The sequence below is a fragment of the Gracilinanus agilis genome, chromosome 3, assembly GCF_016433145.1.
Source record: "Gracilinanus agilis isolate LMUSP501 chromosome 3, AgileGrace, whole genome shotgun sequence".
Lineage (NCBI taxonomy): Eukaryota > Metazoa > Chordata > Mammalia > Didelphimorphia > Didelphidae > Gracilinanus > Gracilinanus agilis.
Genome location: NC_058132.1, coordinates 621,619,611 through 621,644,636, shown reverse-complemented (window position 1 = coordinate 621,644,636; position 25,026 = coordinate 621,619,611). Strand labels below are relative to the sequence as shown.

The window sequence follows — 25,026 nt, the reverse complement described above, 5'->3', positions numbered from 1 at the left end:
GCTTCAGGCAGCTTTTGGTTTTTCATAGATTATTTTAAGGAGATTATTATAAATTTAAGGTTCTTCATTTAGTATAGCATAGTAAGATAGAATTTAATCTTACTTTAGTGCAGTAGTTCCTAAACTTTTTTGGCCTACCGCCCCCTTTCCAGAAAAAATATTACTTAGCGCCCCCTGTCACATACTATCACTGCCTCCTTACAGTTATTCACCGCTCCCAAATGCACCTGTGGCCATCACCGCCTCCCCTGGATGGCTACAGCACCCACCAGGAGGTGGTGGCACCCACTTTGGGAATCACTGGTTAAGTGAATATAGTTTAAGGCGGTCTACTCTGTAGACAAGAAGAAGCTGAAAAGAAAGCAGCCAGATTTGGGGGGCGTTTATTTAGATATTTTAGTATAGCTTTAGAACTTCTGACATAATACAAGATTAATAGCTATAACTCCTAGTTTTGTATCCTTCTATTTCCTCTCCCTACCTTTTCCCCTAGAAGAAAATAAAGGTTGTGTCCAATTGTTTCTTGCCTTCTACCTACCTTCTATAAAAATTAGTTTAATCCCTGATAGCTTTAGCTAATCTATAACAGCTTTTCATTATCAACTGTCCATGTCCCCAACCAACTGTCAATATATTATCAGCTTAATTATAGTTATAAAACCAGGCAGCTCAAAGCTTATTGGAAGCTAGCCATAATGGATAGAAGAACCTCTGATGATCAACAGGGTCTAATTTGAACCTCAGGATCTCCTTCCAGGGCCTATATTGAGCTTCCCTTTCTTCTGAACTCCTGAACCTGGAGGGATAAATATGGAGGTATTTTTAAGGGAGAGATCTATTTTTAGCCTCATTTCTTTTTCTCTGTTCAGGAGACCCTTCAACTCTCTTGCAGAAATCTTACATAGGTAGTCATTAATAGGCTCCCTTGTGGGCAAAATGTTCCCCAAAGATTCAAAACATAAGCAGAATAACTATATTTAGGGATAGCATGCATCAGCAAAGAAAGATTCCTGAATAAAGTGCTAGGAAAACTCATCTATTTGTCTTCTAGATTCTGCCTTAAGTCTGCAAGTGAAAAAAAAAAGGGGAATTGATTTAACTGTCTTTGTGGTATCACCTGATTGCCCAATTATCTGCAGCTTTGTGGGATTCTGTGGGTTGGGAACTGCCTGGGCCAGAAATGGATCTGAAATTGGACCTTCCCTTCTTCCCCACATAGGGAAGAAAACAACTAAGTCTAACTTACCTCTTCATTTACCTTGGAGAGGTGGCTTCCAGGCAGAACACAGTGAGAACCAGGATCTAAACCCCAAAGAGCTTAAGGCCAAATAAATGCCACCAATCCAAGAACCACCAAACCATGTAAGAGTCCTTGCAGGCCCCATTGTTTAAGTAAATCACACCTTTATTATAAGTTTCTCTTTTTAAAAGTTAACACATCAGCACATTAAATCAGACAGGAACTACATTTTATTCAAGGCTCACTTGGGAGTGTTGTGGGCCACATATGTGACATCTCTGCCTTAGGGTATTTGGCAAAAGATAGTAATGGATATTAATAATGACATTCATCAAGAAGAGGTTAAATATTGTGCTGTGGACTGTATTTAAGAAGGAAATAGTTGATACACATGAAGAATATTTTCCTCTGAGATGGCTAAAGACATTTCTCAAAGGTCTTAGTATTCCAGTTGTCTTAAGTGGAACACTTTCTTTTATGATGTTAAATTAGCAAGATGATGCAATGGGGTTTGAATCTTGGAAGATGTGTGAAGAGGGAAAAATACTTGCTTTATTTAGGGATCATTATAGTATGTAAGGAGATGTTAGGCTTTTTCCAGAAATTCTTTTTAGATGTTTATAGCCATTCTTTTGTAGTTAGAAAGATATGCTGGTATTGTATGGGTCTTCAGGAAAGAAGGTAGCATTTATGGAACAGTGAATACCATTTGTTTGCAGGCAGTGTGGTACAGTGTAGTGAGCACCAATTGACCCTGGAGTTAGAAGACTTGAGTTCAGATCTCACCTCCTACAATTGCTACCAGTGTGTGACTCAACTTTCCTGAGACTTAGTAACTTCATCTGTAAAATGAGAGAGTGGCTTAGATGCCTTTGTGGTCTCCTACAGTTTTCATTTCTCTAAATCCATTATCCTAGAGGACCTGGAAGAAATGTCTTTTTCTTTTGGGAAAAGTGCTGATCTCTTTGTTTCAAAACAACTTGAGTTTTTTCAACAAGATGAGTACACCATGTGATGTTCTCAAGTGTGGAGAAACATTTTAATTCTTTCTTCAATTTGCAATGCATTGATTTTTGCAGTGTAGGAACAGAGTCAAGAAAAATTATCCTTTACCAAATAAGCTTTAAATAAGTATCAAGGAAAAGTAAAATAGGACTTTAGGCAAGACAGCATATAAAGATCAAAATGTTAAATGGAAAATGAAATTGTGGGATGGGAATCTTAGAGATTTATTTGTTCCCTAATGTGATCATTTGATATAGAATAAAAGCATCTGATCTTGATATATGTTGTAAATAGATGGTTGATGGCTGTTATAAATAATAGCTATCATTTATATAGTGCCTACTGTGCACCAGGTACTGTGCTAAGACTTTTTACAAATATTCCTTCATTGATCCTCACTCATCCCTGGGAAGTAAATGCTTTTAGGATCCCCATTTTGTAGATGAAAAAAACGGAGGCAAACAAAATCCCCAGGATCACATAGCTAATACATGTTTGAGGCCAGCGTTGGACTCCGATCTGCCATCTAGCCTCGGCTCTATCCTTTGGGCTGCCTAGCTGACTCTTCATGGTTTCGAATGATTACTAGCCCCCAGAACTTGCTTTTAAAGATATTTTTTTTCTGGTGAGTTCTTACTGCCTCTGTACAATGTTACCTTAGGATGCTCTTTATCATGTTTATGATGTTTTGAATTACACATTACTCTGAGTGTGTGACTAGATTGGCAATAAGCAAGTCACCTGAAGACTGATTTGCAGTCCTCATTAAGACACTGAGAAATATGAACATAATAGGAAATAACCACGTGATTTGTGGTTCTACAGAGTTGTGTTCCAGGAGCTGCTGGAGTTTAGGAGTGACTGCAGTATGTTGCAGTTAATCTGGCAGGGCTTTATAGGAGAGTTTAAAAAGTTAAAAAAAAAATTTATTGTCATACAAAACACTTCCATATTGGTCATTCTTGCAGGAGCACACTCAGACATAACCAAAACCCCAAAATAAAACCATGAATACACTGATGTGAAAGACAACTTCAGCAGTTCTTTCTCTGCAGGTGGAGAGCATTTGCATTCCCCCATCATAAGGCTTTCAGGATTGTCCCAGATTAGTGCAGTGCTGAGAGCAGCCAAGTTTTCATAGATAATCATCATCCAATATGGCTGTTATTGTGTACAAAGTTAGGAGAATTTTTTTAAGGAGAAAGTTTCATTGGGAAAGGAGTACAGAGAAGTCATGCATTCATAGAATGGGAGAATTTTAGAGCTGTCAAAGTCCTGTGGATCTTCTGATCCAAACCCCCGTTCTCAGAAGGTGGCAGAACAAGGATTAGAACCCAGAACTTTTGATTGCTCCTTTTGTGGTTCTTTGCTGTGTGCGGGCTAGCCATTCCTTCAGTACTGATGGGAAAAACTACTGTTTGCTGGTGGTTAGGCCATCTGGGTGGAGGAATCAAGCTTGTGGCTCTGAGATGGAGCCCATAAGTAAGGTCAAGTGTGGCGTGTGAATCTGTTTCCACAGTAAGCAGCCCTTTCCCAGCCTTAATATTACAAAGGCAGATTTAAACTGAAAACACATTCTAGAGATAGTACTTATTCCTCTGGCAGCTTTGTCATTTGTCAAATATGCACAAACCAAATTGTTACACTGGAATTTATCAGCTTGGGGGAATGGCCTTCATTTTAAGTTCCCAATTTCAGTTTTCTGAGCATCTTAGAGGTAGGGCTGGTGAGAATGGTGTAGGGAGAGGACTTGGGCCCAACAGTGAGATAAACTGGGTCTTGGAGAGTGATCAGTTTTCCTAGGCAGAGGGGCCTTGAACCCTCTGAAGCTGTGTTTAGACTTGATGTGGCAGGTGAAGTGAACCATGGAGGGAGGCCTTTAAGGACAATCTGACTTCTTGAAAGTGACATTTTATGAAGATTAGTCTGACAGTCCATATGCAGGATGATCTAGAGGGGAAGAGGTGAGTCCAGGATATCAGTCAGGAAACTGATTCCATAATCTGAGTCTAAAACGATGAGGGCATGGACTAGGAATGGTAGCGGTGACCATGGAGAGAGAGGAGGGAAATAGAAGCCCTGAGGGCTGGTTAGATAGCCCTGTGGAAGGCAAGAGAAACAGGAAGATGCCGCTTGGGAAGCTGCCCCAGTGTGACTGTGGGAACAACCTTAACCCCTCTCATGGGTCTAGTATCAAAGGTTTATGCCCTCATACTGGTACTTTAGCCCATGCTAGGACTCTTTGTCATCCTCTCTTTTTTAGACAGATTTGCCCAGTCCAGAGGGGATAATGGTTCTAGATGATTTCTTCACCTGGTTAAAGTGATGATTGATCTTAGAACCAGGCCCCATATGATCAGGGTGCTGCCTGGTGTCAACTGAACCCCCTCAGAATAGCAGAGGTCTTCTGGTGGATGGGCTTTGTCAGTGTTCCTCAGAACTGCAGAGGGGCCTGGTATGGTGCACAGGGGCCAGGCCTGCTGAGCTGTGCCACCCTGTGGTCTCAGCAGCCTCATGGGGAAGCAGGGCCAGCCAGGCGCATTCTTTTCATTCCCAACCTGCCAGTGGCTGGGGCAATTCTTAGGCAGATAGGAGTCATGGTCCATCCCAAGCCATCTAAGAGATCTTTATTCACAATTAGTTAACTGGTATATGCCAACACTGGCACACATCTGATGAGATGGGGCCAGGGCAGAAGAGTATCAGACTAAATCTACCAATCAGGGCCCTCACAGGCCTAGGACAGACAGAAAACAAGGTAGAAAGGCGAACCTTGGCAACAAAGGAGGGTAGGGAAGATGAAGGCCTTGTTCATGTTGAGTTGTAAGCAATGGAAGCCAAAAGCTTTAGAAAATCTATGTCTAAATAGGAGTAATTGACTTCGGGACCAAGGGGCCAGGAGTGGATTTTTGTCAGAATATAAGTAAAATAAATACAAATGCAACTTTTCCAGGTGCTATGTACTTTTTTCAAAATCATTTTTGTGGTAGATCAATTTATATATTGTCAGTGATAGATAACCAATAAATACTGGCTTGGAGAGCTTGGGTAGAGGAAGAGTGGAGTAAAATAGAGACAGCTGAGGCTATTGCCAGACAAAAAATGTCTGAAATTGGATTTTTGATGCATAGATTTCATGTTTAGTGCATAGGTTTTAGTATATCACTGACATAGACTTTTTTTCCCCACAAGACTCTTGTTCATATCATTTGAACACCAGTATTCTGTGGAACACAATTTGGAAAATGCTGCCTTTGAGAACAAGTAAAAAAGAGAATTTTACTTGGGAAGTGGTAAAACTTAATTGCACCCACGCTCTACTTAACTGCTCTCAATCCAGATGTCAGATACTGGTAGGATTTCTAGATTCTAACAGAAAATACAAAACGAAAATAAAATTGTTCTAACCTTTAGAAGTAGGGTTAGAAGGATAATCTGAGGAATTTTTCACTTGTGCTTTTGTCATAATTGGTACTAAAAAAACTGTACACTACAAATGTCTTGTTTAAATTTCTTTCCTTCTGTCCTTTTCCTTCTCTTCTTGAAAAAATAAATTTTATCTATAGAGAACTCATTTAGGCACAGGTCTAACCCATCTAGTAATCCTGATTATTATACTTATTGGTTCCATTGATCTCTTAAACAGAGGACTAGTCATGTAGAGCTTCACAGAACTGTAGAGTCCTTGAAGTCCACGCTGTCATTATAAGTAAGACCCTGAAGGAAAAGTCAGAGAAGACTGAGTGACTGCTCCAATGTCCAGGTCACAATGGCACAACAGAGATTTGAGTGAACTCATGTCCTCTGGTTCTAAGGCTGCTGCTCTTTCACTGAGTTTTTGCTGTATTTTGAAATAACAATTTCATGAAAAAGAACTACAGTATTAAAATGACTGAACAAAACAAATAGGAAACTGAGGCATTTATCTTCCTCTTCTGTGGGGACCTCTCACTCCCATTCACAAATAGCAATTCCAAGGATATTGCAAGAAATGTTAAATATTGTTTAAGATGTTAAGATTTAATTTATTCTCCTTTAAAAAAAATCCTTACCTTCTGTCTTGAAATCAGTACTCTGTAAGGCAGAAGAGTGGCTAGGCAATTGGGGTTAAGAGATTTGTCCAGGGTCACATAGGATGTATTTGAGATCAGATTTGAACCCACAACTTCTCATCTTTAGGCCTGGCTGTCAATCCCATATAAACCTCCACGCTGCCCCCTCCTTGACTTCATAAAATAGAAACCCCAGTGTGAGAAATCACAAGCCTGTTGATGCATTGTTTTTTTTTTCCCCTCTTGTTCAGAAAGTCTGGCCTAAATTTTCTTTTCATTTAGTGAGGATGATCTTATTCCTAGGGTGGTGCAATGGGTAGAGTCAGGAAGACCTAAGTAGAGATCCAGCCTTAGTCACCTCTTTAGTTGCTTGACTCTGGGTAAGTCCTTTAAACTATTTGGCTCAGTTTTTACATCTGTAAAATAGGTATAATAATAGCATCAACCTCCCAGGGTGGTTGTGAGGATCAAGTAAAAAAATATTTGTAACATGCTTAGCACGGGGCCCAGCACATAGTAGGTGCTGAATAAATTACCCATTTTCTTCCTTCCTTCCTCTTGGCAGGGAAGTTCCAAGAATTTCATTTCCACTTTAGGCACTTTTCTTCATCTCCTAGATCATGGATCCCGTTCTGACTGCGGGGTCTTGGTACTGGAATTTGAACCTAACATATTAGGATTATACACTTGCATAGACATCTTCACAAGTGTCCAGCGAGACTCTGTGGCTCTTCTCTCCCACAGCACTTGTGGCTGAACACCTGCCTCTGCTTTCTCTCCGCTCTCTTTGTTCTCAGTCCTGGACAGTTTGTCTTCTGTCCTTCTTCCACCAAAACTGCTCTTTATAAACTTAACGGTGATTTCTTCTTTGTCCAATCCACTGGCCTTTTCTCCCCCTCATTCTCCTCCGCTGAGCCTTTGACTGTTGATTGCTCTCTCCTCTGTGATGCTCTTCTCCTCCTGTCTGAGTCTTCTTTACTGGATCTTCCTCCAGGTCACAATCTCCAATAGCAGGTGTCCCTCAGGGTCTGTCTGGGGCCTCTTTTCTTCTTCTCTGTGCCTTCATTTGGGAATAGCATCAGATCCCAAGAATTCCGTTATACCATCTCTTTGCTGAGGATTCTCAAAACTCCCTGGCCTGCCCCATCCCATCACTCTGTGGACCTCCTGGCTCACCTCTCAACATGTTCTAAATGGAACTCCATCTTTCCCAATAAATTCTCCCTCCCTCTCTCCCTCACAGCCTGGGAGTCATCCTGGGGACTCCTCACTGTCTTTCACCCTAAATCCCCATGCTGTTGCCCAGGTCTGCCTGTTTCACCTTTGTAGCATTTCTCAAAATCTCCCTCCTCTCTTCTCTGATGCTGCAGGCCCTCAGCACAAACAGGAGGGGCTTCCTGCCTCCAGTCTCTTCCCACTCCAAGCTCTTCTCCCCTCAGCCACCAGAGTGACTTTTCTAACACCCAGGGCTGATCAGAGGCCCCTCCTGTTCAGCAAACTCACAGAATCTTCTGTCTGGCATTCAGAGCCCTTCATAACCAAGGGCCTCCCCCCAAACACATTCTCTGTCTCTGGCTCTCCCTCTCCTTCCTTCCTTCCCTCCCTCTCTGTCTTCTCCTTCTCCCTGCATACTCTGATCCAGTGACACTGGCTTTCTCTCTGCTCCATGAACAAGACACTCTACCAGGTATTTTCCCTGGCTGGCCCCAAGCCTTGGAATACTCTCTTCTCCTCATCTCCCCCTGCTACTTTCTTGACTTCCTTCATTCTTTTTTCTTCAGGAAGACTTTCCAAACTCCTCTTAACTCTAGGGCCTTTCTTGTGCTAAATATTTCCTATTTATCCTGCATATAACTTGTTTTCATATTGTCTCCCCCATTAAATTGTTAGCTCCTGGAAAACAGACTATTTTTATCTCTTTTTGTACTTAGCACAGTGTGTGGTACTTTGTAGGTACTCAGTAAATATTTAGGATTTGGCATAATGTTATAGATGCAATAGATGCCCAGTATTGAACTATGATTAAATGAAGGTTGACAGCCAGTCTTGGTATTCCCAAAGCAGCAAGAAGTAAAGTCCATGATTGTTCTTTTAGTCCTTTAAGCTTCCTTTGTAAAATCTGTAAGTATATAAATAGGTTCCCAGTCTGTACCCCAAGAATTCAATGGAGAGGTTAAAATGCATTTCTCCCTCGTTAATGTGGCGGCCTGCTGGTGTTTCTGCTTGCACTTTCTGTCTATATGGCAGGGCTCTTTCTTGAATCTTGAGCCCCTTTGACTGGCTGGGGAAGTCTGTGGACCCTTTCTCAGAATAAAAAGTTTTTAATTGCATAAAACAAAACACAAAGGAAACCAACTCTATTGAAATTACAATGATCAAACTCTGTTTTATAAAGTTCTCAGACATGGGTTAAGAACTTTTGAAGCATCCTTATGTTATGAAGCTCATTTTCCTCCAACTTTCCTGTGCACCCATTATTTTTCCATTTTGCATAGAAGTCAAATGCCAACAGTCACACAGTTCAGCTCTACCACAAAAAGAAGCCTAAATATCTGGGTTCTGCCTTTATTCTTTCCACAAGTAATAACTGAGCCTCTGCCATATGTGATTTCTCCACCATATCTCAACCATGGAGTAAATCCAAAGATTTGCTACAGGTAATTGTCTACTGTGTACAGAACAGGCCTCTCAGGACTAAGGGAGACAACATTTTGTTATGATGAGACTCTTGCCCTCATTGAGCTCATTCTGGTAGAAGAATGTGATGCAAATATTTATACAAAGTGACTACATGATAGATGCTTATTGTTAGCCTGTTTTGCTAGATCTGTGGCTCTCCCAAATGGTGGTTTCATCATAATTAGTGGAGAAAAGGATTTGTTGTAGAGCTTTTTATTTATCTGCTATATGTGCTCTCTCTCTCCTTTGAATTATTTTGTCCAGTCCAGCTTCTTTCTCACCATGTTTTCTGTAAATTTGTTTTTGTTTTAGCTTTACCACTCAGCTTCTTTAGAGGTTGGTACTACTCAGAATCTTCTATCTACTGTTCTCTGTAAGATACTACAATGGAATTTATATTCCAAACTAATTTGCCTTTGGTATTACATTGGCTTTAATAACTTAGTGATCAAAAGAGACGATTTGGGAAGCTTCAGCAACATTTTAGGTCACTGGCAGTGGGAATGGAGAGAAAATGGATAAGTTAAAGTTGAAGAAGCTGGATCTAAAAGGCTTATTAATTAATTGGAAGCACCAGTGAAGGAAAAAGATTTACTGATCAGAGAAGCAATGAAGAATTTTGAAAGATTGGTTATTTCATCAATATGTGTAAAGTCCTTAAGAGAAAGAAAGATGACAAATTGGATTTTAAACAAATTGAGTTTGAGGTTGGTTGTGGCATATTCAGATGAAGTCTTTCTGGCAGTTAATTTTTAGGATCTAGAATTTAAAAACTGGGTCAAAACCCAATACAAAATGCAAATCATAGTTGAAGTCAGAGGAGTAGATGAAGTTCCTGAGGGAGAAGATAGGAAAATGAAGAGACAGGTGGAATTAGGAAGGTAAAAGGAGAATTAGGAAAGTATTGTGTTATAATAAGAGAGTCAGGGGAGGAGAAATAATCCAGTTGGAAGAGATGGTCAGTGCAGGCTTGCCTAAGGAAATCTAAAGAGTGAGGTCTGAGAAAGTGGCATTGAGGTAGTCTTTGGTGTGACTTTCCAGACAACTCCTTTAGTACTTTTGGGGAGATAGTTAGATTGCAAATCTGAGAAGTTGGGATTATGAATTATTTGTTTATACTTTTTTTTATAAAACCTGGTAGTGAAAGAAAATGGTAACTCAATGATATGGAAAGATTAAGGCAGGATTTTTGTTTTTTATGAAGCATGGAGAGATCTGCATGCGATTGCAAGTCAAATGGTTACAGCCAGAGAAGAGGAGAGCTCTGTCCTAAGAAGGGGGAAATTAGTTAATGTAGTTTGTTTATGGAGCTCTGGAATTTTTTCTTCCCATGTCAGATGATGGCAGAACAAGGTTAACTGAGAGCCAAGGGACAGAGAGAAACTGAAAAAAAGTTGAGGGCCTTCGTCTGTCAGATGCCTGTTTTTAGTCTTCCCAGTAAGAGACTTGGCAAAGAGGGTTGTCTCCGAATAATGGGGCTTGGGGGGAGGAGTCAGGAAATGGCTGTTTATTGGCTTATTGTTCACTTAGAATTTCTGAAACCCCAGGAAGCAAAAGATTTTTTAAGTAATAGGTTTCTTGGCACATTTTCATGGAAATATTCATAATATTTTCTTAAATGGAATTGCTTCAATCTTTTCATGACTCTCAGAACCTTAAGAAACATCTCTTAACTCCAGGAAGATTAAATTATTTGTTGGAATTAATAATTGCTGTGCTTCTCTTGGTGACAGCATGCCTTGTTCTGGAGGTTGGCCCTTAGTTTTGAAGATGCAGGAGTGCAAGTCTTCTCTAAGACATTTAGGTTGTGGGGTACAAATTTACACCAACCAAAGCCCCAGAAGATTTATTTGAACCCTAGAATGAAGTTTGTTCATTTACAGTGAGATATACCTTGGAATACTTATATTACATGAAACTTCTAAGTTTTAGTAGAAACACCATTCAGAGATGGTGAACTTTGATGTCTTCCATCTTTTAATCTTCATTTTCATTCATTCTCCTATTGTCAGCATGGTGTGTGCACGCACATGCACATACAAGAGTGTTGGCAGGATTACTGGTGATAGTCTCACAAAGCATTCCTCACTAGTTAATAAGTCTATTCAGAAGAACAAATTAAAGAACATTGCTTAATGTCCTTAGAATTAAAATAGAGAGTTGGATATTCTTTTGTTGGTTTGTTCTTAAAAACTCTTACCTTCCATCTTAGAATCAATACTGTGTTAGGGCTGTAAGGGCTAGGCAAAGAAGGTTGTTAAGTGACTTGCCCAGGGTCATACAGTAGGAAGTGTCAGGCCAGATTTGTACCCAGGGTCTCCCATCTCTAGGCCTGGCTCTCAATCCAGTGAGCCACCTAGCTGCCTCTGAGTTTGGATATTCTTAAAAGTATATTTCCTTAAGATTCTGATATAGTGAAATTTTCTTGATAGATTATCTGTGACTAAGTAGTCTTTACTGTCAGTGCCAGACATCTTTTTCTAGTCAGTAAATACTTTTTGACTAGCTTTTTTTCTAGACCTCCCCTCTGTTATGAAAACATTGTCATGGGTATGTTACCATGAAGTGGAAAAAAAAATTGTGATTTCTTCAGTTGGTTACTTTCCATTCCAGTAATATTTTTTGGATATCTTCATTCAACTTTGAAAATTAGTGTTCTTAATTTGTCATCTCCCAGCTTGTAGGAGATCCAGAAGCCATATTTACAGTTCAGATAGGTATTTCCTCCAGAGACGGCAGAAACTCTACTCTTATCTCGTAGGGTTACTTGTGGCATAATATTACATGTATATGTGAAATATATATATATATATATGTGTGTGTGTGTATATAGATATATGACATTCAAATAAGTATGTAATACTTATTGAAATAAGTATATAATAATATGCTCAACCCTAATCAGAACCTCCCCCAGTTGTAAAAACTCACACATGCCCTCTAAATTAGCGTCTATTAGAGTGTATGCACACACAATATTATTCTACCTTACTCTCAGATAGCATTTATAGCTTATTTTCACAGACATTGCTACCTGAGTTTTATTTAGGCTATTCACAGCAACCCTTTGGGGTAGGCAGAACGGGTATATTTGTCTCTATTTTACAAATTATATTCTTAGAGATGGATGTTAGGTTCTTGACCCAACACTGCTGAATCATAAGGTCCTTAAAGAAGGGACTGTGCATTGAACTTGGACCTGGTAGTTTTGATTTCATCGGTATTATCTTATGTGTACATTTTTATATCATATTTTAACTTCACAAAGAGGTGGGCTGGGCAGGTATATTGCTATCACCATTGGACAGATGAGAGCAAAGCTGAGATGGGTGGTGGGGCCAGGCCTCATTGAATTGGCCTTCTTGCTTGTTGCCTGACTCTGGGCAGTTCCTTAACCTGAATGGAACCAAACTTCCTCAACTGTAAATTAAGTAATGTGTCCTCCCTTCCAGCTCTTTGATTCTGTGACTAATCAGATAATTAAATGTGACTAACATGGATAATAAAATGACTAGAACTTAGGTTTCCAGATTTTTCTGTCCAGTATTTCCATCATACCAGGCTGTTTTTGAGAGTAGGATTAAGTGTATTCACAGTATGGACACAAGCTTGATTAGCAGGTCCCAGAATACTCAAACCTGAAGGAAGTCATTCGCTTTTCATATGCTGCAAGAAATGCCAAGGGAAGCATCACCCTCAGTTAGGGTACAACCAGAAAACACAAGTGTCTAGTCTGTTTTAAGAACATTCTTACGTGCATAACCATTCTCTAAGACATTATTAAGGGACAGTTAGAGATGGTAAATATAGTCAGCTAGTATTTATTAAGCATCTACTATAGGCCAGACTCTAAAGTACTTTTATAATAATAACGTAGGCATTAAAGAAGATCGTTCCATACCTTTGGATTCAAGGACCCACTCTTCCCTCCTGGTTTCTAGAGCAAAAAGAGATGAGACCATTCTGGACATGGCAGTGTAGTCTCACCTTCTTCTTTGTCTCTACAGAACAATCCGGGTATGGCTGAAACGAGACAGTGGTCAGTACTGGCCCAGCATTTATCACACAATGGCATGTAAGTAAACTTCCTCCTTTGGGGTAACTTTGAGTCCCAGGCCCTGACAGAGTCCCATCATCTCCTGAATTTCATCGATGCCCCCCATCCTCATGACCCTTTTGGATTCCGGTGCTGCTGTCTCAAAGGCTGACTCAGAGCACATTCCCTTTAAATGAACTTAATTTGATAATGCCTGTTACTTAAATAGGTTCAATGCACTTTCACATATTTCCCTTTGTGATAGAATATTAAACTAGAAGGAACCAGAGAGTCATGAAATTAAACCCCCTAATCCCCTCCTTCCTCCCCCATTTTATAGATGAGGGAACTCAGGTTCATCAAAGTTAAATAATTTAATGAGGTTTTCAGACATTAAAGAGCTTTAGTTCAAAGTAAAAATTGGAAAGTGTCTCATTAAGCATAGTAGGCCTAGAAGAGATTATCCCCTCATATGTCATGTAAAGAATCCACATAGGCTTTTTTTCTCTTAAACTCATACCTTCTGTCTTAGAATCAGTACTATGTATTGGTTCCAAGGCAGAAGAATGGAAAGGGTTGGCAGTGGAAGTTAAGTGACTTGCCCAGGGTCACACATCTAGGCAATATCTGAGGTCAGATTTGAACCTAGGACCTTCTGTCTCTACTCCTGGTTTGCTGTCCACTAAGTCACCTCACTGCCCCTCCAACCCAGTCTTTTAGTGAGGCTGTAAGCACAGCAGAAAGTTGTTATAGCATTAAATGCTAATCCCAGTTGAATATAGGGAGATCTCCCAATTTGCCTGGGCCCCAACAATCTATATTAGAAATAGCCAGTCCATAGGTGTCAAATGCTTTGTAGTTTTTTTTAATTGAGACTCAATTTTTTTGATTTTGACATTCAATAATTATAATCATAGCTTACATTATTATAAATTATATAGTTATATAGAACTTAATATGTGGCAGGCACTGTGATAAACACCTTACAATTGTTATTTCTTTTGATCCTCACAGACAACTCTGGGAGGTAGGTACTATTGTTACCCCCTATTTTACAGATGAGAAAACTGGCCAACAGAGATTAAGTGGTTTGCCCAGGGTCACACAACTAATAAGTATCTATAACTAGATTTGAGCTCAGATCTTCCGACTCTGGGCCTGGTGCCCTACTCAATAAGTTCACAATATTTCCAGGACTGAGGAGGGCCACCCATATATACAAATACATTTTTATGAGGGTTATATGGCTGGTTTTAGTTTTGAATCCTGTTCTTGGTTGTGCTATATGTGTGACTAGACTACTTACAGAGCTTTTTTGGGACTCATTATCTACAAAATTAAACACTTGGTCCAGAAGACTCTGAGGTCTTGTTCTAATTTTGCATGGTTCAGGTGAGTTTTGAATACTCCAAGGTTGGACTCTTAAGGGTAATTCCAGAAGGTGTTAGAAACACAAAGGAAAAATTTAAACAGATTGCAGCATTTCGCTCTAGTGTCCCTTCCAAGGGAGCCCCTTCTTTCTCTGATAGCATACCTTTATTTTTTATATCTATAGCGTGTGTGAATCAGCTTTCTAAGAGGCCTAGGTGTTTAGAACTGGAGGGCTATCGGGGCCTCCTATGAGGGATGAGCTAACGGGCCCAGTGAGGCCGTGGCTTGCCCAAGGTTCCATTGTTATTGTTAGCAGAGGTGAGGTTTGTCTTGATCTTCCGATTCTCGATTCTTCACTTGTCCCCTTCTCTGGGAATAGGCTGCCGAGGTCTCACTGGTGAGGTGATGGCCCACTTTGGAGAGCTGCCCCACCACCTTCCTGCCATATATTCAAAGAGTCCAAGTGGCTATTCTTGTCAGATGAATTTCTGAAAACAGTCCAGAAATAGAGAAGCATAAAAACAGCACTGCTTAAAAATGGAATTAAGCTTACTGGACAAAATAGAATTGCCCTTCAGCTTCTCCTACAGATAGACATCTGACTTTTCTCTTTATACAGCAGTGAGGCCCGTATCTATCGCGTGCCACATTGTTTACAGTATAACCGCAGAGCCTGTCTCGGCCAGGGCTGGCTGGTTGGGGCACCGAGGCCTTCTCGCCCTGCTCAAGCCCTGCTCAAGCCATGTAGTGAAAGAGCCGTTCCTTGAATAGCTCATCGTGCCTCTCCTCCTCCCCTCAGAGGCCCGGCCCCCTGCCGCAGCTGCTTTAAAAGGCTCTCACTAGGAGCAGTCAGGACTGGTGCAAGGACTCCATTGGTTTGGGAAGTCTTAGGACACCTGTAGTCTACATTTCTGCTCTTATTCCCATTCCTCCTGGCTGAGGCTAAAGCAGGTGTCTCTTCTCTCCGTCCTAAATGCCTTCTGCAAGCCAAGCAAGCTCAGTGCCCTCATGAGTCTGAGGAGTCTGACCAGGCTATTGTCTCTGCAGCTTCTATTGAAAGCCTCCTTAAAGCTACTGCTTTTAATGCCTTTTCCTTCTCTTCAGTAATCTTAACTTAATCTCCTTAAAGTTGGAATCTGTGGTGATTAGAATGACTTAATCTGGTGACACCTCAAGATCATCATTTAGAACTAGAAGAGACTCCAGAAATGATCTGGTCCAGCCCCAACCTTTCCCAGGCAGGGAGGCGGTGCTGTGGCTGGAGCAATGACCCTGGGAGCAGGAAGGCTGCATTCAAAGTCTCCTTTACACCCTGACTAGCCTTGTGTTCCTGGGAAAGGCACCCATTTTCCACATCTGCCATGGAAGGAGTAGAGCAACTGTTCTAACGCTCAGAAGAACAAATGTAGTAGATGATGGAGAGGACTCTACACATCTTACAGGGCTATATTAATGCTAGTTATTGTTAGTATAATTATTATAATTATTGCAGATCATGAAAATCAGATGGCAAAGCAAGATTCAAACAGTCTACTGTAGGATTTAAATTAATATCCAACACTCTAAGAATTATATTTTTATGAAATTTATTAATAATCACTTGAAGTAGAAGGAATAAAAAGGAAATAGAAGTAAAAAAACCTAATTACTTAACAAAATTAAGACCATGTGACTAAGTTCTCCTTGCTTGCCTGTTTAAAAAGCCCGCTCCACCAAAGCCCTGACAGGAAGATGAGAGCTAGAGGCTGGGCTACACCAAAATTTATATCCTTCCTGTGTCAGCACGGAATGTGAGGAGAGTGGAATGCTGGGAGTTGTAGTTTTAGGGTAAAGATCCTAATTACACAATCCCCCCTGTCATTCTCATGGGAAACAAGCATATAGATATTTCCCACATTTACATTTCTAGTTTCCCCATGGAATCAGTGTGCATAACCAACTTATATCTCTAAAGATCTCCAAACAGAGATATATACAATATTGTATTTACTAAGGGGAAATTATAATAATTTAGGGATAAAAGGGAAATTAAAGAGAAAGAGAACAAAACCAATGATTGCTAAGCACATTGACAAAAAGCCAATTAGGGGGTAGGGTAAGAGTTAAAAATTAAAGGTTGAACTAAATTTATGAGAAATGTGGTTGCCAGAATTAATTACTCAAGTCAGAATGACTTTTTATGGTAGTTTATTTACAAAAGGAGAGAGAGTTAAAGTAAGGGAAATGTGAAAGAGGATAGAGTAAGATATCTAACCTAACACGCTAAGTATTTTGCTCAGGCCCCTGGCTCAACCCAGACAGGGCTAATAAGTCCTCAGCCTTCAGCCAAGGGCCCAGTGATGAATAAAGCAAGGGCCTCAACCATGAAGCCTCTTCCAAGATGGGGGCCTTTCCAGAGGCTAGACCCTCCAGAAAGACAGGAAAAGGAGTCAGCCTTTTCACTCACTCACGTGGTAGTCCTAAGGGAAGGTCCAAGAGCTGCCTCACCAATGTCAGAGTCTCAGGTCCACGAAGCAAATCCTTCTCTGGCCTCCAACGTGAATTCCAACTGGAACTCGAACTCTAAACTCCAAAGTACTCCCTCTCACAGGAAGTTAAAACTGCTTTTAAAGATGCTTCTTTGCATCATTTCCTGTGCCTTCCTCCACTTTATGTGGACTAATCACAGTCTTAGAATATTCTTAGGTCTGCCCAGGGGGCATTCAATCGTTTCTGATTTGTCACCCACTTTTAGTATACATGGGTTATAAACCTCCCCCCACTCAAGCGTAAAGTGGGGTGTATAGGCTTCTGGTGATTAAATCTAAAAGTGGGCAGGGGAGAGTTATTCCCATCTTCACAATAGTCCTCTTTGGCTTAAGAGTGTACATACAAAATAAATGTGTTCAACCCCCCACAGTTCAATTTCACTATATCCCAAAGTTGATTCTGGATCTTTTGGTGCAGTGTGTGGTTTCTGCAGGCATCTTTATGGTGCCTTCTCCAAACAGTTCACTTTCTGGATTTGGGGAGGTAACAAGTTTTTGATCCTAAAATTACTCTCAAACAAGAAAATTTTTATAAATATAGAATTATATGACAATCATACAATCCCCCTTGAAGAGGGTGTTGGCAAATACACGGATCACCCAGGAATATATCACTTGAGTTATGAGGTATGTGAATCAGTTATTAATTGGAAGTTGGATATTAATTTAAATCCTACACCACTGGCTCCAAATCCAGCACTGTCACTCTTTTTTTTTTTTGCTTGTCTAACAATGCTATCACTGCAGTAGATAGAGTGCCAGGCCTAAAGGGAGGAAGACTCATCTTGAGTTCAAATCCAGCCTGAAGACACTTGGGGGTTGTGTGACCTTGGACAAGTCCCTTAACTGTTTGTCTTAGTTTCCTCCTCTGGAAATGATCTGGAGGTTTGCAAAGTGTTTTATATGCATTTGGTCCTCACAACAGCATTGCAAGATAACCGTTGTTATTATCCTGTTGGTCCTAATGGGGAAGGAAAGTCTCACTAGTTAATTGGTTTGCCCAGGGTCACACTGTTAGGAAATATTTAATCAGGATTTGAACCCAGGTGCCTCCTGACTACTATTCAGTACTCTTTCCATTCTACCACTACAAACACAAATACTTGGAATACTTTGTATTGGTTCTAAGGCAGAAGAGTGGTAAGGGCTAGGCAATGGGAGTTAAATGACTAGGAAGTATCTGAGGTCACATTTGAACCCAGGACCTCCCATCTTTAGGCCTGGCTCTGAATCCACTGAGCAACCCAGCTGCCCGCCATGTGATCATTCTTAAACATTTTCTCATTTGCCTAGTTGAAAGCTATTTGGGACAGTTTGTATGAGAAATGACAAATACTAACCTGTGTTACTAATGTGGCCTTGACTTTTTTGGCAGCTCCTTGTTCAACAATGGCTTACCATCATGATAGCAGAAGGATATTTGTGGGCCAGGATAATGGAGCCATAATGGTAAGTAGCTTTGGGGGTTTAAGAATAGTAAATGCATACAACCTCCCTCAGTTTTGTCTATAACACAGTTACTCTTTATTTTGGCCTTTGAGCAATTATTAGTTTTAGATGTTGTAAATGCAAAGTTATCATTGCCCAATGGGAATGTTTTGACTGTCAAAAACATTTTCTGTTCATTACAAGGTTATCCCCAATTTATGAATGGGTATGTGCCAAAAGTTTCTATATAGGAACTTGAAATACATTTTCCCATGGAAACAGTTATAATTGGTGGTTTCCCTGGCCTACCCACAAATGAATTTTGTGTTTAATCTGAGAAGTATAACAGGAGGAGAGCAGGGAGTGGTCCCAGGAATGAGGAAGACGGAGATTGTGTAGGCAAAAGATTACATGTGAAAGACTCAGCAGTCCAAGGCAAGGATAGTCATTATATTTATAAGTTATATACTTTAAGTCAAGACTGTAAATCCTTCAGATTTCTCCATTGTTAAAAGGAAGAATCCCTATCTCTGTTTATTTAAGAGGGGTATTAGATTGTATACTATGTTTCACATATAGCTACTGAACAACAAAAAACAGTAGTAGGATCATGTGTGTGGATTTACCAGTAGATGAAGTGAATTTTTACTTTCCTTTAGAACCAACTTCAGGGGCTGTGAAACAGTTCTTGAAAAAGCTCTAGAGAGAAGATGAGGCATAAGAACAATTTACAAATTATCACTCGTCTTTATTTCAGCACTGTCTTATATTAAATAACGTGTTAAACATAAGGAGGAAGCTGTCCTGTCCCTGTGCGCCCATTTTGCCAAAAGCAGTTACTTTCCAAAGTTTAATATAATCTTATCCTTGATCCTGTGTTGTTTGTTGAAATACTTTCACTTCTTTTGGATTAAAGATGGGATTTTTTGTTGTTTTTCCTTAATCTGATCCCTCAGTGGTTCTCACCAGCTGTGCCCTTCAGAGTGTGGAGTATGCAAAGATCAAGCTTGCCATCCAGCTTGAAAGTTGCTTTCTTTCTCAGAATCCTTATTTCCCCAGCTTTTTTTTTTTTTTTTTTTTTTTTAAGCTTTAAGAATTGGAGCAGTGTACAGTGGGCAATGACTTCATGAGAAGCAACTCTTAGTGCGGTTTAATTCCTCTTGAGCAAGCTATTTTCTTCTGTCTTAGAATCAATACTAAGTATCAGTCCCAAACAGAAAAGCAGTAAAGGTTAGTCCAGTGATGGGGAACCTTTTAGGGACAGTGCTGGTTCCAGCCCCATCTCCCTCCTCCTCCACATCTGGTGCTCCTCCCTCCATGACCAAGACCTAGTGCCAGGTGTGCCTCTCCCCTCCTTCTCTTACCCCACACAAGGCTGGGAGGAAGTGCTCCCATTGGGCTGCTGGGCAGAGGGACAGATAAAGTGAGGAATATCTTCAGCAAGTATAGAGAGGGGAAGGGGGTGGCCCCTAGGGCTCTGCTCCCCTCCAGCTCTGCTGCCTGTGAACCTCCCACCTTCCCCCTGTGTGCTCCCATTGGCTGTTGGGCAGAGGAGCGGGGGATGTGAAAAAAAAGTCTTTTGGTCCAGTGGAGAAGGGGAGGAGAGCAGCTCCACTGGAGACCCTCTGCCTTTCTAGTAATGAACTGGAGGGGGTGTGTGTATGGCAGCTGCGTACCCACAAAGAACGCTCTGTGTGCCATCTTTGGCACCTGTGGTATCTCCATCACTAGGCTAGGCAATTGGAGTTAAGTGACTTGGCCAGGGTCACATAACTAAGAAGTGTCTGAGGCCAGTTTTGAACCCAGGACCTTCCTTCCGTCTCTAGGCCTTGCTCCCCATCTACTTAGCCATCTACCTGCCCTTCAAGCCAACTCTAAGCAAAATAGTAAAGCAAAGAAATTTCACCTTTTTGGGTATAAAAAAGTTGGAAAGAAACAGTCAAAGACTAGCTCTCTATATTTGAATACAATAAATGTTAATATTCTAGAACAGTGATTCCCAAAGTGGGCTCCACTGCCCCCTGGTGGGTGCTGCAGTGATCCAGGGGAGCGATGATGGCCACATGTGCATTTATCTTTCCTATTAATTGCTATTAAAATTTTTAAAAATTAATTTCCAGGGGGCTAAGTAATATTTTTTCTGGAAAGGGGGAGATAGGCCAAAAAAGTTTGGGAACCACTGATCTAGATACTTGGTACTGCCACTAGACCTGGGATTCTTAACCTTTTTGATGTCATGAATGCCTTTGGCCATGTTGGAAAGCCTATGGACTTCTCAGAATAATTTACTTAAATACATAAAATATATTGGGTTATAAAGGAAATTAATTACATTGAAGTTGTTATAAAGATGTTATACATATATGAACCCTAGCTTTAAAAATTCTGGTCTAAAGTGATATAAATATAGAGATAATATTTTGAAGTCTTTTTACTAAAAATGTTAATTTGTAGAGCTAATCCTGAAAGAGCTTTATCTTTTTAAAGGCCATACTTGCATTTTGCTTTTTTCTGAAAGTTATTATTACATACTCATATGTTTAAAAAAATAACTTATTTATTTGATATATCCAATTATAGGAATTTCATGTCTCTGAAGATTTTAATAAGATGAACTTTATTAAGACATACCCAGGTAATACAATATTTACAATTATTTGCTTTATTATTTAAAACATTTAAACATTTTTATTTGTTTATTTTTAAGATATTTTTCCATGTTTCCATGTTCATTTTCTTTCTCTCCCCTCTCTCCTCTTCCCTCTTTAAAACATTTTTTAAAATTTGGAGTATCACTCACATGGTATCTAAATTAGGTTTTCACATTGAATAGCTTAGTTATCACAAATATTGAGGAGGCTCTCAGACTTCAGAAAAGGTAACGAATTCCCTTTCCCCTTTTTCTGCCCAATATTATGCCTTTATTGGTTATAAATTTTAACTTTATTGTCAAGGACCAGTGACAATAAGTCCCATTTTCAGTTTAAAAAATTCTTGTATTCAACAGATTTCTTGTAGGTTTAGGAAGAGGCTCATGATAGTTTGTATGATGTAATATTATGTAAAGGTTTCAGGTATTTCTTAAAGGTAAAAGTACCTATTTTAAGAGAGAAATTGGGGAAATATGAGCCCATGTGAGACTCTAGATCCCAGAAGAGAAAATATATGTTTAATTTTAGGTCAGTTTGAGAGCAACAGCAGATTTAATTAAATGCAAATGAGAGATTTCCCATTTTGAGAGAATGTTAGTGTTTGGCCATTCAATCCAAAATCCTTATGAATTTTTCAGAATTAATGCTTTATAGTTAATGGATTTAAAGTTTAAACTTTTCCTTTGACCACATATTTACTTTCCTTTATAAATTGACATATTTTAGAACCTGGGAAAGATGTTGGTATAATAATAATAAATAAAAGGCCAAATTACCTTTCTCAAGGCAATTGAGTATCTGGGCTTTTTTTTTTTTTTTTTTTTTTTTTAACCCTTACCTTCCGTCTTGGGGTCAATACTGTGTATTGGCTCCAAGGCAGAAGAGTGGTAAAGGTGGGCAATGGGGGTCAAGTGACTTGCCCAGGGTCACACAGCTGGGAAGTGTCTGAGGCCAGATTTGAACCAAGGACCTCCCATCTCTAGGCCTGCTTCTCAATCTACTAAGCCATCCAGCTGCCTCCTGGGCTTTTTTTAAAAACGAAGATGATATAATAAAGGTGAAATAATATTGAATTGGAGGATGTTGGTGGTACAAGCTGCTTTTTATTTTTACCAAAGTGACTGATGTTTTTTTTTTTTTATTGATGAGTATTGAACAAACTTTATAATCAGCTTGTTAGCTGCTTTTTTTTTTTTAATCCTTCCCTTCTGTCTTAGAATCAATACTAGAAACACACTCCTTAGATTGTGAGGTGATACTGTCTTGTTTATAAAATTACCTCTTATATTTAAAAAAATTTTCATGCATGTCTTAGTGAATGTAATTTTTAAAAAGATAGATCTGAAGTCATCAGAGGCATAGAAAAATAGTTAAATTAATAGATTAATTCAGGATTATCCTATGTGGCCATACAAGGTTAAGAAGTATTTTTGCCTAACATTGCTATCATCATTAAGTGTATTTCCGGGTTCATTTAATAAGCATTTATCAAACACTTAAAATATACATACCACTATGCAAAGGAAGAATCTTAAGGACCTTAGTGTGACTGGGGAACCGAGATAAACTTATTAGGGGCTATTTTAAGAGAATATACAGGATATCTGTCACATTCTGAGACATTTCAGAACAGACATTCAGAACGACTTTTGCACTAGAAAAATAATATGTGCAAAGGGATTGCTCTTGCAATACAATATTTAAGTTATCCTTTTTTCACTTCTCTTTGTTATTTCAGTTATAGCAAAGGTGCTAATCTTCTTTAATATTTTCTAAATTCTGATTGTCTTTGACCAAGGAGGGCCTCTTAGTACCTCTTTTCAGGAAAAAAATGTAAATGAGACTGCTTCTTGTATGAGAAGGCAGTTGAACCCATGATATGTTGGCAAACTTTTCAATATTTGAGACTTACAAATATTTAAAAATAGGAATGTAGCCTTTGTAGGGCTTCCTGGATTCCAGGTTCTGTGGAATTTGAAAGAAGAGGCAATGCTCATTGAAGGCTGAGATTATTTGGTATCACCATGAACCTTTTCCCCTTAAGTTTTGGGCAGAATATCAATTTAATATTAAAGTTGAGAAGTTAAAACTCCTTTTCTAGTAGTATGTGGTGAGTTTTTTTTTCTAGTGATAGTATTTTTAACTAAAGTAAGCAAATTTCTCCTTTCTGATCCAACAGCTCATCAGAACCGGGTGTCTGCAGTTGTCTTCTGTTTGGGAGCAGAATGGGTTATCAGCACAGGTCATGACAAGTGTGTCAGCTGGATGTGTACCAGGAGTGGGAATATGCTTGGGAAACACTTCTTCACTTCCTGGGCTTCATGCTTACAGTATCCTTTATAGATATTCCCATTCCTTCATTGAAAAGGTTATTTTCTCCCTTCTCAGTAAATTATTTTGAAAGCCTGGTTATACAATATAAACATTTTCGGGAATTTGTTTTGAATTCTGACTACCAGATATTGAATGAATTTTTAAGTCATTGGATAATTCTCTAGATACTTTTTGTTTACTTCTGTGACTTTACCGATTTTTTCTTTACTACAATTCAGTTAACGCTTGCCTTTTCTAATACTGCATGAAATCACATCACCAAAGTAAAGAGTAACTGTTGAGTGAAAACATAGGTGAGGGCTTAGGCAGGGGTTTGTAACATTGAAGAAAGGATCTTGACTCATTTTTATAGAAGCAGAAACTGAATGAAAGAAACCGTGTAGCATTCTCTGTCCTCGGAAACACTGATCCCTTAGTTATTTGTGACGCAGTAGATTTCTTAAGAAACACTCTATCCTAGTTACTACCAGCTTGAAAGTGGCAAGTACTGATGGTGGTAACACTGTGTATGGTGATGAGAAATGCTTTGTGGAACAAACCAGTCATAGTGGAGGTTTCTTGCCACCTGACTCTGAGGTTTAAAAACAAATCTTTTGGTAGAGGAAGCTCTTAGATGGAGAAATACCTCTCAATGAAATTGGATCCTTTTCAACTTAGAGTCTTTGAGCAGGAGTTTTAGCATGGAGTTTATGGACTGACTTAAAGATATTTTTTTTTAATGAATTGTGGTCCAATATTAATGGTTTCCTTTGTAATCCTGTGCATTTAAATATATTATTCTTAAGAGTCCATTGGACTTCCCAGCCTTCCACAAGGAGCAGCCTCTGGGTTCACTAGTCCTGCAGAAGAGGAGTGTAGGAAGGCCTGGTGGTGATCAATTGTCATCGAACGATGAGGGTAGCTAGCTCTGGGCGACTTGTTCCTCGACTGTATGCACTCCTGCAACCTGTTTACTGAGGCAGAGAGGGACTGAGTGCTATATGGATGAAGCCACACCAATGACATCTATTAAAGTACTGATGTAGGCGCAAGGCCCTGGGCCAGGTGCTGGGGACACAGGGAAGACCCTACTCTTAAGACCATGACAGGCCAGGCCTGTGGTGGTGAGCCTATGGCATGTATGCTGGAGGGGGCACTCAGAGCCCTCTGTGGACACATGCACCCTCACCCCAGAACAGATTTGGTACTAGAAAGCCAGAGGGCCAGAGGTCGGGCTGCTCCTCTCTCCCTCTCCATGGGTGCCTGAGGACATTTCTCATATCACCCATCACTACCCTAGGCTCAGATAAACTCTCACCTTCTTTAAGAAGCTTTAATGGTCTCTTTTAGTCTCAGGGCCCTCCTTCTATTGGTTATCTCCCATTTATCCTGTGTAGGTCTTATTTGTATGTCGCTGTTGGCATATTATTTCCCCCATTAATTTGTGATTTCCTTTGGAGCAGGGTCCGTCTTTCCTTTTCTGTATCAGTGGGGTGTTTGATACAATGCATTGTACATAGTAGGTATTATTGGATGCTTGATAAATGCCTATTGATGGACTGAACAGGGAAAGATAGGTATAATTAACTCTTAGGAAGAAGAATGAAAAAGGAGTAAAGAAAAGATTTAGGCAAAGAGCTATGAGAAATTTGAGGAAGACTTTTGCCCTGGGATGGGATGCAGGGGTCGGGAATGTTCCCTGACATGATATCCTTGAATAGGG

General features: G+C 39.8%; 1 protein-coding gene across 1 annotated transcript in view; it reads left to right on the top strand.

The window, feature by feature from the left end:
• WDFY1 (WD repeat and FYVE domain containing 1) overlaps positions 1–25,026 on the top strand; it is a 60,186-nt gene that overhangs the window by 13,062 nt on the left and 22,098 nt on the right. The window contains exons 2-5 of the mRNA XM_044667591.1: positions 12,984–13,051; positions 18,287–18,360; positions 20,920–20,974; positions 23,170–23,320. Coding sequence (XP_044523526.1) covers positions 12,984–13,051; positions 18,287–18,360; positions 20,920–20,974; positions 23,170–23,320 — 348 coding nt within the window. The remainder of the gene's footprint in view (positions 1–12,983; positions 13,052–18,286; positions 18,361–20,919; positions 20,975–23,169; positions 23,321–25,026) is intronic.